Consider the following 17,850-nt stretch of genomic DNA (forward strand, 5'->3'; position numbering starts at 1 on the left):
TACCACCATGCAAGTGTTACTGCAATGCTGAGAATGATCCACCACCCAAGAAGTACCTGTTCTGTAAAAGGGGGCTAACAAAGTATCAGAGAAACAGATGGACTATAGTCTGTAATTGTAGAAAAAAAAGATCTAAAAAACTAAGATCTAAAAAATGCACCTATATAGTAAGTGGAGCATAGAAACAAGGAGGTGGTCATAATGTTATGCCTGATTGGTGTGTGTGTTTAAATAAATAACACCCATACAAATCATTGAATTCAGTTGTTCCAATCACCTCTATGGCCACAGGTGTATAAAACCAAGCACCTAGGCCTGCAGACTGCTTCTACAAACATATTAAACCCTATGGATTAAGAATGGGATGTCACTAAAGTTCATTATATATATATATATATATATATAAAATTTCCAAAAGTATTCACTTGCATATGAACTTTAGTGACATCCCATTCTTAATCCATAGGGTTTAATGTGTTTGTAGAAGCAGACATACACATACACACACACACACAGTGATTAGAGCAGTGCACAATTTCACAATGTGAACTCCACAATTAGGACTATTTTTTCCAATATTTGACTTTAATTTTTATTTTTTTGGTCTGAGTTACATGGCATATCAATCCACTGAGTGACTACACCGCTTGCATGATAGAGCTCACAGAGTAATAAAGATCTGACAAAACAGGTGTCCAGAAAACTGATTGAATTAATGAAGCCTGAAGAAAAGCAAAAATCCTTTATTATGTCCAAAATAATTACCGTATAAATTGTCACGTTTCTACAAGAAATCATTTGAAATTAATGAAATGTGCCAGTAAAATCTGTGAATTGACCATACAAAGAAACATCAGGATAAAGAAAGTAACCTTAGGTACAAGCACAGAGCAAGAGCATCAGACTCATAGCTCTGGCAGTCCAGGCATGGGGAATTTTGCAGCAAAAGCCTCAACCTCCTCTCGGATTTCTTTAAGTTTGTTTTGATATTTCTCATCCTGAGCCAATGTTTCCTTGAACTCCTTCAGAGTGGCTTTGGTGTTCATGTTCTTCTGGATCTCCACAGTTAACTGAATACCTACAACAAAACAAGAAATCCAAATGTATTTATGCACACAGAACTGTAAATCTTACCCTTATGAATAATGTCATGCCAGAAAATGCAGTTAACTCACATCTGTGAATAAATTCTGCCACTATGTGGAAATCTTCCTCCACTAGGCCTCGCGATGTGAGTGCTGGAGAGCCCAGGCGGAGACCGCTGGGACGCAAGGCACTCTTATCACCTGCATTACAAAAGATTACACACAGGCATTAAGACATGATATATATATCAGCTCTGTTTATTTAAAAAGCAGTCCAGACTGAAACACTAATAACTTCAGAATTAATTGGCAGAGCTAAAATTAGGCAGGCTGAACAAGTGAATATGCACTGATTTTTGTGACATCACAAAAAGTGATTTTAAAATAGGCTGTTTTTGCACCTTAGTTTTTATGGCTTGTATTGACTAAGAAATGCAATATACTATCTTTTAAAATTTTAACTATATCAATCTCTTTCCAAAAAGAAGAGGAAAATGTAGTTTTCCATTATCTGAGCCCTTATACGATGTGTAAGTTAGTAGCTGAATTCAGTATGTTAATAACTGGGACACTGAAACACCTCTAATGATTATGAATAAAGTCAGGAGGAGTCATACTTTCAGCTCCCTGTAGCTTCCACTTATTCTTAAGTTATTTTGGAGCTTCTTTAACCTACAAAAATAAACAAAAGTTATTTGTGAGGTTGGACCTGGGCAGGTGTTCTTGTTGCAGGCGACGGCACAGGCCTCCAACACCTTCTCAGCCCTCCCACCATCAGTTCCATTTGGACGTAGGTCGAGCAAGATCAGATGATTATCAGAACCACCTGAATCCAGAAGCAAAGTAAAGTTTTACAAGGCACACTTTGCACAGCTCTCTCTTGGCAGATCATCCTCTTCATATTAGATTTCTGAACAACTTCATAAAAATGTATGAGGACCATTGTACCTTTCTGAGAAACTCTGCCTACTTTTTACCAAGTGACAAACTACAAAAGCTTGAGAAAACCCATCACTCAAAACTTTTTCCCCATACAGATGTAGTGTAACCAGTTCCACTCACTACTCAATTTTCCACCGTTAAAGTGATCTTGATCCAAACGTCCTCAGGGACTGTGTGATGGCTGGACTAGCGTTCTACTACAGACTTTTTAAAGACACTCTCTTGTTACAGTGCCTGCCCCCCATGTGATAAAGGAAATCATGCCCTGACATTCAGGTAGAAACATTTTAACTACATTTTATAACTAAATAACTTCAGTAAAGGAACAGAATGAGCTGCACACACTACTCTATACAACGGCATTTAATGGATTATCTCATCAGATGAGTGTTTCTATGATGCCACGTCTCTGTAACATGTCTGTTGCTATATGGTAAATAATTAGCATGAAACTTACCAGTGACAATTTTGTAGCCCTTTTCTATCAGAGCAGCTGCCAAGGCCTTGCAGTTTGCCAGCACTTGTATCTGATAGGCTTTGAACTCTGGTGTCAATGCCTGCTTCAACGCTACAGCCACTCCTACACATCAAATTCCATAAATTAGGGCACATTTGACTGAAATCCAATTCAAAGAATGCAATGTTTCTCTTTAAAGGAATTGTCCATCAGCTTTCATCAACTCCTCCTCCTCCCATATATCACTGTATTTCCAGTTGTTATTGATCATCTTTCATTTCATTTTAAACTATGGAGCAATATCTTCCATAAAAGACCCTTCAAGTGAAATTTAAATCCAAAATGAGGCTGCAAAAACCCAGTTTAATGTCAGTGTAGCAACTTCATGCCACCTAGTGGCTGTAGAATTAATCAGTTTACATTGAACAATGCAACTAAACCTGCAAAACAATTGGTACTGTTTCTTAGCGTCTTATGTAATACGTGAGTAATGTGCTGGCCAGCTATTTAGGAAAGTTAAGCATTTCAATATGCAGTGCAAATATCATTAAAACGTTCCTGTGTTACAACAATGAGGTTATTCTGTCATTGCTCTGAAGTAACAAAAAACACAAACAATGGTGGGACATGCGTAAAGCGTGTTACTTCATATATTCATCTGAAATCAGGTCTTCTAAAAGTAATCATGATGTACTGGAGTGCAAAAAGAATGGAGTGCCATTTTAAAGGCAGCAGGACACACTGAAACAGTGCGCATTATTCAGGCATCAATTTAACCCAAACATCATTCTAAACTTTACACTTTACAGCAAACATATCAAGTGGTTACCTGCGATGGCATGGTTGTGAGGTCCTCCCTGCAGTCCAGGAAACACTGCCTGGTTGATCAAACTCTCCAGGTTGTAATAAGTCTCCTTTCCCGTCTTTGCATCCACACTGCGCACCCCTAACAGATCAAAGGCACTGCGTCACATAACAAAGCGGACTAACTTTCACACCGCAAACACATTTTTTTCCACCATGAACTGACCTTTCCTGTAAAAGATGACCCCTGCTCTGCAGCCCCTCAAGGTCTTATGGGTAGTGGTGGAAACAATGTCACAGTACTCAAAGGGGGACGGAACCACTCCAGCTGCAACAAGTCCACTGATGTGCGCCATGTCAGCCAGGAGGTAAGCCCCATTCTCATCTGCTATCTTTCGCATACGACTGTAGTCCAGGTTGCGGGAGTAGCAGCTAACACCTTTGAGAAGAAGATACAAATATAGCAACCAGTGGTCCATGAATGGAACGTTACCCGGGCAGAGGGATACAGGCGACTCTGTTGCTTCCCGGAGCACAGACACATCTGCATTAAAGACCGCGTTTTAGAATAGATAGATAGATGGATAGATGGATAGATACAACTTTATTGTCATTACTCAGTACAAGTACATGGCAACAAAATGCAGTTAGCATCTACCAGAAGTGCAAATAGTGCAAAAAGAGACTGTGCAAGTGTGCAATAAATAGGCATAGTGCAACATTACAGTATATAGAATAAATTACTTATAGATATGCAAAAAAAGAGATTATAGGTGTGTAGGTATATACATGAACATGTTGGAGATGTACACTGTATAGAATAACTGTTGCGATGTGTTATTTACATGGCAGTAGAATGTTATGACTATCAATATCAGGCCAATATCAACAATATCAACCGGTTCTCAAGGTTTCTACATCAACATTGCAAAAGAAGAAGTGGTATTGTGCCGTCTGCATTTACGCAGCTTATTTACTTTGTCTTACTCTCATAGAGTAATGTTTCTACCTCTGTAATTTGCCCTCGTAAAATTCTCCAGAGATAACACTTGCCTGCAATGATTAGCTTTGGATGGAACAGACGAGCATTTTCCTCTAATCTGTCATAATCAATGTAGCCAGTCTCTTGGTTGACCTAGGAAAACATTAAAAAGCTACACTTAAATATAATAAACACACTGACAATGACAGCACAACATGCACCACACAGAGCAGCAACTGTAATAAAAGTCAGGTCCTATCAGTGCACTGGAATGAAGAGCCATGTACCTTGTATGGCATCGATTCAAAGAAAATGGAAGTAGCAGAGATCTTCTTCTTGTCAGTCATAAAGCCATGGGTCAGATGGCCTCCATCAGGCAGGTCAAGACCCATTATCCTCCCATGAGGCTCCACTACGGCTGTGTACACAGCAAAATTGGCAGGCGAACCTGCGAAGACGAAAAAACACATTCATGAGTAACATTTGAGACACATCAGAGCAGAGTAGAGCTTGAGGCACCAAAACACAAACTTACCAGAATAAGGCTGCACATTTACACCCCATTTTTCAGGGTCAAGGCCATAAACCTTCAATGCTCTTTGCTGACAGAGTCGCTCCAGTTCATCCACATGCTCTGTGCCACCGTAGTATCTAATAGGAGTTATATTATAAATATCTGAGTATGGAACTAAAATGTACAACACGAAATAAAAATCACCATGACATGAAAAACATGCATTTCCACCTTTGGCCAGGGTATCCCTCAGAATATTTGTTGTTCATGCACGAGCCTAGAGCCTCCAAAACAGCTCGACTGGCGAAGTTCTCAGAGGCGATGAGCTCCAAACCATACGTTTGCCTCTTCTTCTCCTTCTTAATGATGTCAAACACCTATTGACAGATTCAGAAAGACTTCGGATATTAACGTTTTAATGACCGTACATCTCTGACAATGTATGCAACACCCCAAAAAATGTGCAGTTTGTCCTAAACCAGCGTGTACCTGTACTTAGTACCTCACCTCTGGATCATTGGTGCTGAGAGGTTCCTGCATCATACTGTTGTGTGACTCCCACATGTCGTTGGCAATGCTACAACTGTTGGTCTGGGCCATGCTTACACTTCAGGATAAACAACACAATTACAGTCCATTTCTATGAATATTCAAGGAACACATTTCAAACAATAGATTATTTACATTATCTATTATAATAACTATAATGTATAACTATTATACACACCAAATTGGTGTATAAGGTCTGTAAGAGGACATTATTTAATAAACTCAGCCTTGTGATTTTAAAGAGCCAAGCCTAATGTCCTGACTGGACATTCCCTTCAAGATGAAGCTGAGGTCAGAGTCTGAGGCGCCAGAATGTATTGGTTGCACCATTTAAGGTGGAACGGGACAATTCGAGCAAGAAGCTGGCGAGCTGACTTCAGCTTCGTCTCGACGGGAATGTGCAGAAAGCAGTGTTGTATTTTTTCAGGGACTAGACCCCCCTTTAAAATTTTAACGCAGAATTAGAAACGTTTACTTAGCTTTACTTATTGGCTAGCTAGGTTAAGTGGGCGCCAGTACGACGTAACTGCTGCACCATTTAAGGTGGAACGGGGAAATTCGAACCAGTAGGTTAGCTGGCGAACAGGAACCCGACTTCAGCCTCGTCCAGTCAAAGCTCGTTTCAGGTCAGGAGAGTTAAGTGAGCCATTTGATCGGTCACGGCCTCCTTTCCCTGTTCAAGATGATGCAACCGCGGCTGCCTGGTAGCTAAAGATCAGCCTCATGACCCCGAGCAGCTCAGCAGCAGCGGATTCGCGGTTTGCGAGAAAATGTACTCTCGGCTTTGTCATTTGAAACTGAAAGCCACCGTAAACAGCGTTAACCGGATCCCGAGATACCACTGCATGTTCACGCGAACATGAATCAACGGAATCTGCCTGAATGACTTCTCACCGCCCCGTCCGGACTTTAGCCCAAAGGCTAGCCCGCTATTCACGGGCTGCACTACAGCGAAGCGCGGGTTTAGAGATCAACCCAGTTTATCGGGAATAACTCACTAAAGGCGATTACTGGCCAGTTATACTAGTTTAAAGCAATGTGGCGATATTCATATGGTTAACACGCAGCCAGCGGACACTGAGAGAAGTAACAGACTGGGCTGTAAGTCGCTGTGACACCGAAATAAGGTGTTCCTGAGCGCAGCTGGCATCCATAATGTACACTGAAGACGAAAATCTTACCGTTGTGACTGAGATGAAGTGAAGAAGTCCTTATCTACTCGTTGACAGGTTACAGCCTGCAACACGTTTCCAATACTAACTTCTGTTTGCGCCCAAAGTCCGCGAAAGTGAGGGACCAATCAGAGCCTGGAGGAGGAGGACCAGTCAATCAAATGCGAGGAGCCAATCGCAGTAAAGGGGAGGCGTGGCCAGCATGTCAGACGTAAGCGCTGCCTCTGAAAGCCGTGTGACTGTGTTTTCGCTGCGCTGTCAAGTTCCTCGAAAAGCCAGGCAGGAGACACTGGAGATATTTTATTTCTATTACTGCAATAATATAATCTTTTTTTTCTATTTTTAATCAGAATTATGGTAACAAGTGATTTTATAAAGGCAGGTCTTCCAATAAAAGATTAAATAAATGCTAAATAATACTTTATATGTTGAAGTAAAACAAGTGAACAATATACACCACTTTATTCATGTGGCAATACGGTGTAGTGGCTTTGTTTTCAACAGATGAAGTGATATAGCGCAGTAGTCAATCCCAGAGAATCTCCTGCGCCAAAAGAATGTGTAGTGAGGAGAACTGACACTCAGTAATATGTTCCAGGTTTAATGAAATGCTTCTGCTTTCCAAAATTAAAGGAAGATCCTAAACAAGTGCTCAGAAACGATGTAACTTGTTTTTTTTAGCAGTTTAGCATCCATGCCCATTCGCTGAGGACTTACTCGCGAGCGCCCTCTGGCGTTGTGCAGCCGTATGTCTGATGTAACGGGAGGAACCAGGCGTGGCCAGGCCTCCCATTAACTGGCACTGCTGCCAGGCTGCCAGTCTCCTTGAGGGCTCCTGAGCGGCGAGTCCACAATGAATGTGCTAATATGGGGCGTTTGTAAAAAATAATCATAGGTTGTAACTGCTTAAACGTTTTTATATAAGAAAATGTACAGTTTTCCTGAAAACAGAACAGTAAACAATATTTCAACAGTGAAAGCACTTTTTGTGCTTTTGAATTCAAGTTATGTGACTTTCTAACAGCGTCTCCTGTACCTTTGACATCAGCCAGACCCTTCACTCAGCCATTCAGCTGATTAGCTCACCAACCAATCAGCGATCAGTACCAGTAATGCTAACCAATCAGCACTCAGTATCAGTAACATTAACCAATCAGCACTCAGTATCAGTAACATTAACCAATCAGCACTCAGTACCAGTAACGTTAAACGATCAGCACTCAGTACCAGTAACGCTAACCGATCAGCACTCAGTACCAGTAACGCTAACCGATCAGCGATCAGTACCAGTAACGCTAACCAATCAGCACTCAGTACCAGTAACGCTAACCAATCAGCACTCAGTACCAGTAACGCTAACCGATCAGCTATCAGTACCAGTAACGCTAACCAATCAGCACTCAGTATCAGTAACATTAACCAATCAGCACTCAGTACCAGTAACGTTAAACGATCAGCACTCAGTACCAGTAACGCTAACCGATCAGCACTCAGTACCAGTAACGCTAACCGATCAGCACTCAGTACCAGTAACGCTAACCGATCAGCGATCAGTACCAGTAACGCTAACCAATCAGCACTCAGTACCAGTAACGCTAATCGATCAGCACTCAGTACCAGTAATGCTAACCGATCAGCACTCAGTACCAGTAACGTTAACCGATTAGCACTCAGTACCAGTAATGTTAACTGATCAGCACTCAGTACCAGTAACGTTAACCGATTAACGATCAGTACCAGTAACGTTAACCGATCAGCACTCAGTACCAGTAATGTTAACTGATCAGCACTCAGTACCAGTAACGCTAACCGATTAGCGATCAGTACCAGTAACGTTAACCGATCAGCACTCAGTACCAGTAACGTTAACCGATCAGCACTCAGTACCAGTAACGTTAACCGATCAGCACTCAGTACCAGTAACGTTAACCAATCAGCACTCAGTACCAGTAACGTTAACCAATCAACACTCAGTACCTGTAACGCTAACCAATCAGCACTCAGTATCAGTAATGTTAACCAATCAGCACTCAGTACCAGTAACGTTAACCAATCAGCACTCAGTACCTGTAACGTTAACCAATCAGCACTCAGTACCAGTAACGTTAACCAATCAGCACTCAGTAGCAGTAATACTAGGGTTTGCTGTAGAAAAATAAAATGGTAGTTTTTTTCATTTTGTAAATTGGATGGATCCTTATACTTTCCAAAATGAAAGGAAGCTCCTGCAGAAATGGTAAGAAAATGGTGTAATTTTTGGTTTCAGCACCCTCTGCTGTTTTGCCATCATTTGTTTGATATAATGGCAGAAACATGAAGTGGCTCCCCTGGCTCTGGTAACACTGCTGCTCTCCACATGGTCGTTTCACAATAACATCTAGTAAAAGTAAAACCCACCCCACATTTAGAAAGTTCAAATTTAGCCCACCATTTCCATGGTTGTCCCCAGATGTTCTGTTACGAGATCACGTCTGGCCCTGTGAGACTATCAAGGTGGTAGACTGGGGTTTAATTTCTCATGAGAGAGGAACACCACACTATTGCAGTAGAGTCCTTGGACAAGACACCTAACCCTACATTTGACTACAACAGGCTTCAAAGCAGAACTAATGGATAACTGTAAATGACCCACATGATACATTCCTGCAACTCTTTATTTATTTTTTACTTTTTTATACATAAGCTTATGTATGTTCTTTGTTAATATGCATCAGTGGTACTTTTTCTATATCAGTGGTACTATATCTTGCTTACAGATGTTCAGTCAAGCTGTTGTACATTTAAGGCTGCTTTGCATAATGGGCCACGTTCACTAGTTACACATTACAAATACACGGCTCGATGTCTGTCTTCTCCTTCACAACCTCCCCACTCAATTAGTCTGTTCCATAATGTTTGGCTGAGTTGAAAATTTTGTTGGGCACCTACTTGAAAGTAAAAGAGAATGGTGTAAACAATTCTTAGACTACATTCACAGAGCTATATATTACTATATAAAACATTCTTGTACTTATCAAAGTGTTCACCAGTTACATATACTGGGCCCTCCAGGACAGCTTTATGAATGGCTGGTTAACAAACAAGTTAATGAGTTTAATAGCAGAAAGAGATTGAACAAAGAGTTTAACCCCAATAAGCAAGAAACCTGATCATTTTACTGATATTTATCTTTGCCAACACATATTCACACACGTCCCCTGGACATTTCTTTAATACCACTGAAACCGATTCAACAAAACCTGATTATCGTGATTTTCCATCTTACAATAATTCACTCCGAGACAGCAGTTAGAAAATTCACTCCCACATGAATCAATGTTAATAAATATTTTATATATTTTTTATATATATATATACACAGTCATGGCCAAAAGTGTTGGCACCCCTGAATTTTTCACCCCTGAAAGTATTTCTCACCGAAAATTATTGCAATTACACATATTTTGTTATACACATGTTTAATTCCTTTGTGTGTATTGGAACAACACAAAAAACAGAGGAAAAAAAGGCAAATTTGACGTAATTTCACACAAAACTCCAAAAATGGGCTGGACAAAATTATTGGCACCATGAACTTAATATTTGGTTGCACACCCTTTGGAAAAAATAACTGAAATCCATCGCTTCCTATAACCATCAACAAGCTTCTTACACCTCTCAAGTGGAATTTTGGACCACTCCTCTTCTGCAAACTGCTCCAAGTCTCTCATATTTGAAGGATGCCTTCTCCAAACAGTAATTTTAAGATCTCTCCACAGGTGTTCAATGGGATTTAGATCAGGACTCATTGCTGGCCACTTCACAACTCTCCAGTGCTTCGTTTCCATCCATTGCTGGGTGCTTTTTGAAGTATGTTTGGTGTCATCGTCCTGCTGGAATAACCTAGGAGGCAAATCCAGCTTTGACACTGGGCCCTACACTGCAACCCAAAATCCTTTGGTAACCCTCAGATTTCATGATACCTTGCGCACAGTTAAGCCAGTTCCAGAGGCAGCAAAACAACCCCAAAACATCTTTGAATCTCCAACATATTTGACTGTAGGTACTGTGTTCTTTTCTTTGTAGGCCTCATTATGTTTTCAGTAAACAGTAGAATGATGTGCTTTACCAAAAAGCTCCATCTTGGTCTCATCTGTCCACAAGACGTTTTCCCAAAAGGATTTTGGCTTACTCACGTACATTTTGGCAAACTGCAGTCCAGCTTTTTTATGTCGACGGATAGTTTGCGGTGACACTGATGCACCCTGAGCCTGCAAGACAGCTTGAATTTCTTTGGAACTTGATTGCGGCTACTTATCCAACACATCTGTACTATCCTACGTTGCAACCTTTTATCAATTTTTCTCCTCCGTCCACGTCCAGGGAGATTAGCTACAGTGCCATGGGTTGTAAACTTCATGATTATGTTGCACACCGTGGACAAAGGAACATCAAGATCTCTGGAGATGGACTTGTAACCTTGAGATTGTTGATATTTTTCCACAATTTTGGTTCTCAAGTCCTCAGACAGATCTCTCCTCTTTCTGTTCTCCATGCTTAGTGTGGCACACACAGACACACAATGCAAAGATCGAGTCAACTTCTCTCCTTTTTATCTGGTTTCAGGTGTGATTTTTAAATTGCCCACACCTTTTACTTATCACAGGTGAGTTTGAATGAGCACCACATGCTTGAAACAAAGTTATTTACCCTCAATTCTGAAAAGGTGCCAATAATTTTGTCCGGCCAATTACACAAAACGTGTGTAATTGCAATAATTTTCAGGGAGAAAAAATTCAGGGGTGCCAACATTTCGGCCATGACTGAAATATATATATATATACATATATATGTATATATATATATATATATATATATATATATATATATATATATATATATATATATATATATATATATGTATAACTAGATAAATTAGCCACTTTGGTGAAAACATCTAACCCTTCTTCAGGAGCCTCAATCTTCAGCATCAACTATCAAATGCCTACTTTGAAGGTTAGCATCCAGAATGCATAAATATTCCTATCAATGGATACTGTATACTGCACTGTCCCACAAGTTCAAAACCTTTCAGACTGTCTTATTTCATTAACTCTGTATTATTTGAGGGACAATGTATGAAGTCCTTTTGCTGCCGCTGCTGCCGCCTGTACAGCTTCTTTTGCTGGGGGGACACACAAAAACACAAAAGCATTCATCATTAAAAACCTTAACATCACAGTAAGAATCTCTATTTGTGGTCCAGAGTAAACAAATGTGTTCATGTACCTTTCCTTTCCTCTTCTTTTTTCCTTGCTGCCTCCTCACGTTGTTTTCGGATTATGGCAAGCCGGGCAAGGTCTGCTTTGGCTTGATCTGTCTTTCCAGCTAAATGCATCTTCATGTATCTTTCCTTGGCCTTCTGCTTTTCTATCTCCTCTCTGAAATGTTCAGCATGCATATTTGCATATAAGGACATTCAACAAGCTACATTTCATAACTACAGCAGATATTAATGGAAACAATAGGTTACAATTCAAAACACAATATTTCTCCACCACTGATAATATTCACTTCATCCACTGTAGCAGTAGTTACCTTTCTCTTCTGGAGAGCTGCTTGGGTCCCTCCAGTTCTATTTCTGTTACTTTCTTTGACTTCTGAGCGGCACGATTAGGGTTTTCGATTTCTATCAAACCTTCCACACCTTTTCTTTTCTGTGACAAACAGGGGGAAAACAATCAAAGGCCATGCTTGACTAGGGAGAAGAGCTGTTTGCTTTTCCTCCCAAAATGCTGACACTTTAAAATCGTCACATAAGACAATTTGTCAGGCTGACACAGCAGGCTTTTGAGAGACGGCTGACTGTGGCTGACCATTCTGTTGCTAATGTCAACACAATTTCTGAAAGCTGAAAATGATGTTTTGAAGTGATTTAAATACATACAATCAAGTACAAGAAAGGATTAGGGCTGTCGCAATTATTACATAAGCACCTGATCGCAATTATTTGAGATAATCACAGTTATTTAATCTGACCGCAGTTATTTTCCACCGTCATTAGATTTCACAATCTGGTCACAGCAAGCAAAACTTGAGCTGAGTGAATTTTCTTTTTTTATTTGAGCAAAATAAATGCAAATCAAAGCAATTACTTATTTTGGTGAGCTGTAACATGATTAGTGGGATGTTTGTTCATTTGAACTGGTGTAACTAATACTAATGAAAAATGAAAGTTTTGGTTGACTACCTAAACAATTGTTACACAGAGTGCAGCATATCACATCTGGTTAGCTGCAAAGTAAAGAGCCAGCTAAGCAAGACAGCTGATAAGCCAGTTTAGCTGCTTTGGAGTTGTACCTTATAGCATGAAATGAATCACAATTAATAATTATTAATAATAATAATTATAAAATTAATAATAAACAATAATTATTAAAACAATAACTACCATCAAAATTTCATGATCAAGGGACCTTTTCCCACTTACTGAACAACCACTAGGGGAGCAACAGAGGCCAATCTAGGTACAAGTGCGGATAAAATGAACTACACAGAAAAATTATCACTCAAACATACTCCATCAGACTCTCTATCACACCGTATGCTAAGGATTATAATGTAAGGGTTATAGATCATTCTAATCCCCTAACAATGCCAGGGGTTAGCGTGTAGCCCCTTCTACAGTAGAGACCATGCAACTTACTTGAGAGCCGCCATCATCACTGTCCTCTGAGCCTGATCCGGCTAGTTTGTCTTCTGTTTGTTCATCATCATTCACTGCTGCTCCTTCTTCATCTTCAGTCTGTAAACAAAACATAAAAGCGTATGTTATCCAAATCTGGATATATCAAATATATGGGTATCACATAAGCAAGCCTAAGGAAAACGTATCTTTTTAGATAATAAATTAAAACTCAACTTACCTTCTTCCGTTCCTTTTCAGCTTTCATTTGTGCATCTATCTCTTCCGGGCTTGTGTATGTTCTCATTCGACCTTTATGTCCACCCTTCTTTCCTGAAAACATAAACCATGGATCAAATACATACTTTTTTTTTTACACTGCATGCTTGTAACTCTTGTGACTGTAATTAAATTAAATTAAGAGACCCTTATTAGTCCCACAACGGGGAAGTTTCACCTCCGCATTTAACCCATCCGTGAGGTGAAACACCACATACACTCTAGTGAGCACACACACACTAGGGGGCAGTGAGCACACTTGCCCAGAGCGGTGGGCAGCCCAATCCACAGCACCCGGGGAGCAGTTGGGGGTTAGGTGTCTTGCTCAGGGACACCTCAGTCATGTGCTGTCGGCTCTGGGGATCAAACCGGTGACCTTCTGGTCGCAAGGCTGGTTCCCTGACCTCCAGCCCACGACTGCCCCATAAATAAATGCTAAAGAAGCACCGCTTACTCATTTGAATGAGACCAAGACGTGGAACGCGGTGAGTATCTGTAACAAGTCATGTGTTGCTCCAAACATACAATCAGCAGTCTGTCAACTTATTGTTTTTATTTCGATATATGGTCTGATATCATGAAACCTCTATGTGAACAATGTGAGGCAGGCATGCACACCTGTGCTCTATCTGAGTGCTGCTGCCACACCTGCACTGAAATCACACAGCAAAGTAGTTTAACGCGAGCTGCCTCTTACTTTCGATATAACACTTTGATTCGTCTCATTTAAACCGACAACTGATTTTTAAAGACATGTCGAATGACAGTTTGGCCCATTAAAGTGCAAATAATGTTAAATATGTTATGTTACAACGTCCTTTGACAAAGTACTGAACCTGTCAGCATGTTTCGTGTACTTAGTCCACACAATGTGAGCACTGCGTTAAATGATCCTAATCTAATTTGGGTTTTTTTATTTAGTATTTATGCTCAATTTTTAATCGTGTTTTTTCTCCTCGACCTCCTTTTAAAATGTAATCTTGATCTTTATATGTTCTCATTTGTACAGCACTCTGAAGGACCGCAGCGCCGTATAAACAAACTCGCCTTTAAAACTCAAGTCAAACTCAGCCGGCTGTAAAGAAATCGCAGTCGGCCATAAAAACTCATGATCGGTCCAGCAGTAATCCGTAAACGCTGCTAGAAGCGAAGCGGTGTCGCCGCTGCTTCCCTAAAGCCGATAACCCCGCAGGCGCGCGCCCGTCACTCAGCTGACTGGCTGCGCGCCGCAGGGCTCCTGTCAACCGGCCGCGAGAGGAGCGGCGTCTTACCTCCTTTAGGCATGGCGGCGATTAAACAGTCACAAGCACTTCACCCCAGAGTCACCAGATCGCGTCGGTGTGAACACAGTCCCAGCTCGGGCCACTCGGAACTCTCGACCGGGCGAAGAAAGCCGAGCTACGGCTACAGCTCGCTAGCTCAGTCGCTACCGCGCTAACTGTCAGCAGCTTCGCAGAGTCCGGCTGCGAGGGGGGCGATCAACGACTACGGTGCCCGTGAGACTACAAAACAAATCTGGCCGATCTCCTTTTCTCTGCTCAAAACACAAAATAAAAAATCGGAGACAGCAAAACGAGAGTTGGGCTAGAAATCAGTCCGGTAGGCTGCCATGCTATCGCTTCTCAGACAGGCACTGACAGGGACTCCTAACCTGATGCAATATACCAGGCCGGGGAGAAACCCGCCAGTCTCTCATGAGCCCCGCTTAAAGGGCAGCCTGTAACGCGACGCTGCTGCGTGGCTCTGTATTATTTCCAGACTGTACAAATGTCGGTAGTTGTGTGTAGTTTGGCTCGTTGTGGCTTTTAGGAAGGGCAGCCCTCTGACGCATATTGCCCAACTAAAGCCAACGACGCAGCTAGGCCCTCTCCAGTGACGCCAACTGAAAGGGACCGGAGGGTCTGGAGCGCAGCGCCGCGGACTCTGAGCTACGAGAGGAGACTTTCTCTGTTTTATTAAATATCTGCTGATTTAAGATCATGCCCAAAGTGAAGAGGAGCAGGAAGCCGCCGCCAGACGGCTGGGAGCTGATCGAGCCCACTCTGGACGAGCTGGATCAGAAGATGAGGGAAGGTGAGCTCGGGCTGGGGGGGTGCGAATATTTTCAGCCCCCGAGCAAAACACGAAGCTGAACGAGCCTCGGATTCGCCAGCTTGTTGCTCGAATGGCACCTTTTAAGGTGGAACGGGACAGCTCGAACAAGAAGCTGGCAGCAGTTGCGGCTTTTTAAGGTGGAGCGGGGCGATTCGAATGAAAGGTGGCGACAGGGAAGCCAGCGGCGGCCTCGGCCGAGAGCCGGGCTGCTGTCGGTCGGTCGGTCTTCCCCGTTCTGGATGCTTCCTGTTGTCGTACAGCCGGTTGTTTTGGCCTTTATGCGGCTGCGTGTAATTTTGCTGAAATGTGGGTTAATTTGTGATTCACAGCTGAAACAGAGCCGCACGAGGGGAAGCGTAAAGTCGAGTCCCTGTGGCCGATCTTCAGGCTTCATCACCAGCGGAGCCGCTACATTTTCGACCTCTTCTACAAAAGAAAGGCCATCAGCAGAGGTAGTTTCACTCGTTAGCTTTACCAGTTAGCTACTAACAGGTGGTGCTGGGCGATTGTGCTTTCTCAGTATCTCGTTATAATGGATGATCTGTACGTTTGTGTTGGAGGAGAGTTCCGCTGGTTCTTCTGTGTGAATTCAGATGTAAACAAAGTAATTCGGAGTGGTTTGATGTGAGACGGGCAGGTCTAGAGGAACTCATCGGAATTCATCACAGTGGTTCAAAACCATCGAAAGATTTTAATGCCTCAAACTATTTCACAGAGTTGTAAACGAAATGGTTATAAATACATTGTCAGAGACATTATTTCACAGATGTTGTGGCCTAAATATATTTTTCAATCCATTTATGGTAGAAAAGGTCATGCAGCGTGTTCTGGGGGAAAATATTACCCAGAGGAAACTTTTCTTTCCAGATGTTACCAGTGGTGCATCTGAAAATGCAGAGGCATGTGTAGGCTCACTGATCGCTTATAAAAATGCTATCAGATGGCTGTAGTCATTTTGTAGACGGCATGACCCCTGGTTCCCATCACCACCGATGCAAATAAAATCTTAGTTACATTTCTCTGCAGTGCATCTCATGTCACACCACTCTGAACTCTTATTGACTTAATAATGCAGGAAATGTGAAAAATCAGCAGAATGAATAAGTTTGCTTCCTGAGTGCAGTTATTATGCGCTAATGGAGGTCTTAAACATTTCTTAGCTTAATTTGAGTGGACTGTTCTCTTAAAATTACACCAAATGAAAAGAGGCAGAAAAGCAGATGTGAAAACTATTTTAACTTTTCATCATTCTAACCAAACAACCTAAATTGCGTGGTTGATTTAATATATGTTGATTAACTTACAGTGCTATTGCATTTGGTCCCCAGAGCTCTACGAATATTGTATAAAAGAAGGCTATGCAGACAAGAACCTAATAGCGAAGTGGAAGAAGCAGGGCTATGAAAATCTCTGCTGTCTTCGATGCATTCAGACACGTGACACCAACTTTGGAACCAACTGCATATGTAGAGTGCCTAAAAGCAAGCTTGAAGTGGTAAGTCAGCTTATTTTCACATGGCTTATCGGCCTCTAACGTAGGGATGTATAACTCCAGTTCTGGAGGGCCAGTGACACCATTATGTATTATTTATTATTTGCCCCACTTTATTGATCATGTTATCATAGAAATTCATCATCATTATTTAGTTTTTATGATCAGATACTATTGTCTTTAACAATAATAGGCACTCCAGTGGTCGTGTTCTGTATGTTTAACAGGTTTATCGTTTTATTCCTGACAGGGTCGTATCATTGAGTGCACGCACTGTGGATGCAGAGGTTGCTCTGGATGATCAAGATCTTCTGTTGCCATTTCTGGGACGTTAGGGCTCATTACATGTTGACATACTTGCTTTTAAAACAGTCTGTGGGTTTTCATTCCAGATTGCCTGTATGTGATTGTAGAAATAGTCATTGTTTGTGTACTGTGTGAATTTAATTTTTTTATTCATCTTTACAGCACATTTAAAATGTACTCTTTACTTTGCTCCTCTCTTTGTAAAATAAATAAACTGTTGTCAATTTTTAGTATTTTTTTCAAACATGCAATTTCAAGACAACAAGAATGTTGAGAATGTTTACAGTATGTGAACAGTTGTGAACTTGGGATGGAGGTTCATCTTTCAGCAGAACACACCTCAGTTACATAACTACATATAAAATAACCAAACAGATTATAACGGATTACATGCTTTTTTTTATACTTGTTTCTTGTGGCATTTTTACTTTTGGGCATTTATTGGAGGAAGTACTGTAGCAGTCAACAGTTAGAATTCATTTAGACGTTGGAAGGGAATGCTGTAGTACA

At 41.3% G+C, this 17,850-nt stretch overlaps 3 protein-coding genes across 3 annotated transcripts; 1 reads left to right on the top strand and 2 right to left on the bottom strand.

Annotated features, from left to right (window-relative positions):
• Positions 1–564: 564 nt before the first annotated feature.
• shmt1 (serine hydroxymethyltransferase 1 (soluble)) lies at positions 565–6,652 on the bottom strand. The gene is made up of 12 exons (XM_017703163.2): positions 6,515–6,652; positions 5,292–5,391; positions 5,016–5,161; positions 4,806–4,921; positions 4,558–4,718; positions 4,342–4,423; positions 3,515–3,727; positions 3,314–3,430; positions 2,485–2,607; positions 1,795–1,911; positions 1,176–1,286; positions 565–1,078 (listed from the first exon to the last, which is right to left on the bottom strand). The coding sequence occupies exons 2-12, from the start codon at positions 5,382–5,384 to the stop codon at positions 906–908; spliced, it is 1,452 nt and encodes a 483-aa protein (XP_017558652.1). The 5' UTR covers positions 5,385–5,391; positions 6,515–6,652; the 3' UTR covers positions 565–905.
• Positions 6,653–9,141: 2,489 nt separating this feature from the next.
• Positions 9,142–15,069, bottom strand: pdap1b (pdgfa associated protein 1b). The gene is made up of 6 exons (XM_017703165.2): positions 14,720–15,069; positions 13,411–13,502; positions 13,191–13,289; positions 12,083–12,201; positions 11,774–11,925; positions 9,142–11,669 (listed from the first exon to the last, which is right to left on the bottom strand). The coding sequence occupies exons 1-6, from the start codon at positions 14,730–14,732 to the stop codon at positions 11,605–11,607; spliced, it is 540 nt and encodes a 179-aa protein (XP_017558654.1). The 5' UTR covers positions 14,733–15,069; the 3' UTR covers positions 9,142–11,604.
• A 142-nt stretch (positions 15,070–15,211) lies between these two features.
• bud31 (BUD31 homolog) lies at positions 15,212–17,491 on the top strand. Its single transcript, XM_017703166.2, has 4 exons — positions 15,212–15,521; positions 15,872–15,994; positions 16,871–17,037; positions 17,285–17,491. The coding sequence occupies exons 1-4, from the start codon at positions 15,428–15,430 to the stop codon at positions 17,333–17,335; spliced, it is 435 nt and encodes a 144-aa protein (XP_017558655.1). The 5' UTR covers positions 15,212–15,427; the 3' UTR covers positions 17,336–17,491.
• The last annotated feature ends 359 nt before the right edge of the window (positions 17,492–17,850 follow it).

The sequence above is a fragment of the Pygocentrus nattereri genome, chromosome 27, assembly GCF_015220715.1.
Source record: "Pygocentrus nattereri isolate fPygNat1 chromosome 27, fPygNat1.pri, whole genome shotgun sequence".
In the NCBI taxonomy this organism is placed as follows: Eukaryota; Metazoa; Chordata; class Actinopteri; order Characiformes; family Serrasalmidae; genus Pygocentrus; species Pygocentrus nattereri.

Coding starts and splice junctions, on each gene's coding strand:
- pdap1b (XM_017703165.2), bottom strand. Junction 12,202..13,190: donor GTGATGATGGCGGCTCTCAA/GTAAGTTGCATG, acceptor TGTTTGTCACAG/AAAAGAAAAGGTGTGGAAGG. Junction 11,670..11,773: donor AAAAGAAGAGGAAAGGAAAG/GTACATGAACAC, acceptor GTGTCCCCCCAG/CAAAAGAAGCTGTACAGGCG.
- shmt1 (XM_017703163.2), bottom strand. CDS start 5,384: ATGGCCCAGACCAACAGTTGTAGCATTGCCAACGACATGTGGGAGTCA. Junction 4,424..4,557: donor TTGAATCGATGCCATACAAG/GTACATGGCTCT, acceptor ATGTTTTCCTAG/GTCAACCAAGAGACTGGCTA. Junction 1,287..1,794: donor CAACAAGAACACCTGCCCAG/GTCCAACCTCAC, acceptor TTTGTAATGCAG/GTGATAAGAGTGCCTTGCGT.
- bud31 (XM_017703166.2), top strand. CDS start 15,428: ATGCCCAAAGTGAAGAGGAGCAGGAAGCCGCCGCCAGACGGCTGGGAG. Junction 15,522..15,871: donor GGATCAGAAGATGAGGGAAG/GTGAGCTCGGGC, acceptor TGTGATTCACAG/CTGAAACAGAGCCGCACGAG. Junction 17,038..17,284: donor CTAAAAGCAAGCTTGAAGTG/GTAAGTCAGCTT, acceptor TATTCCTGACAG/GGTCGTATCATTGAGTGCAC.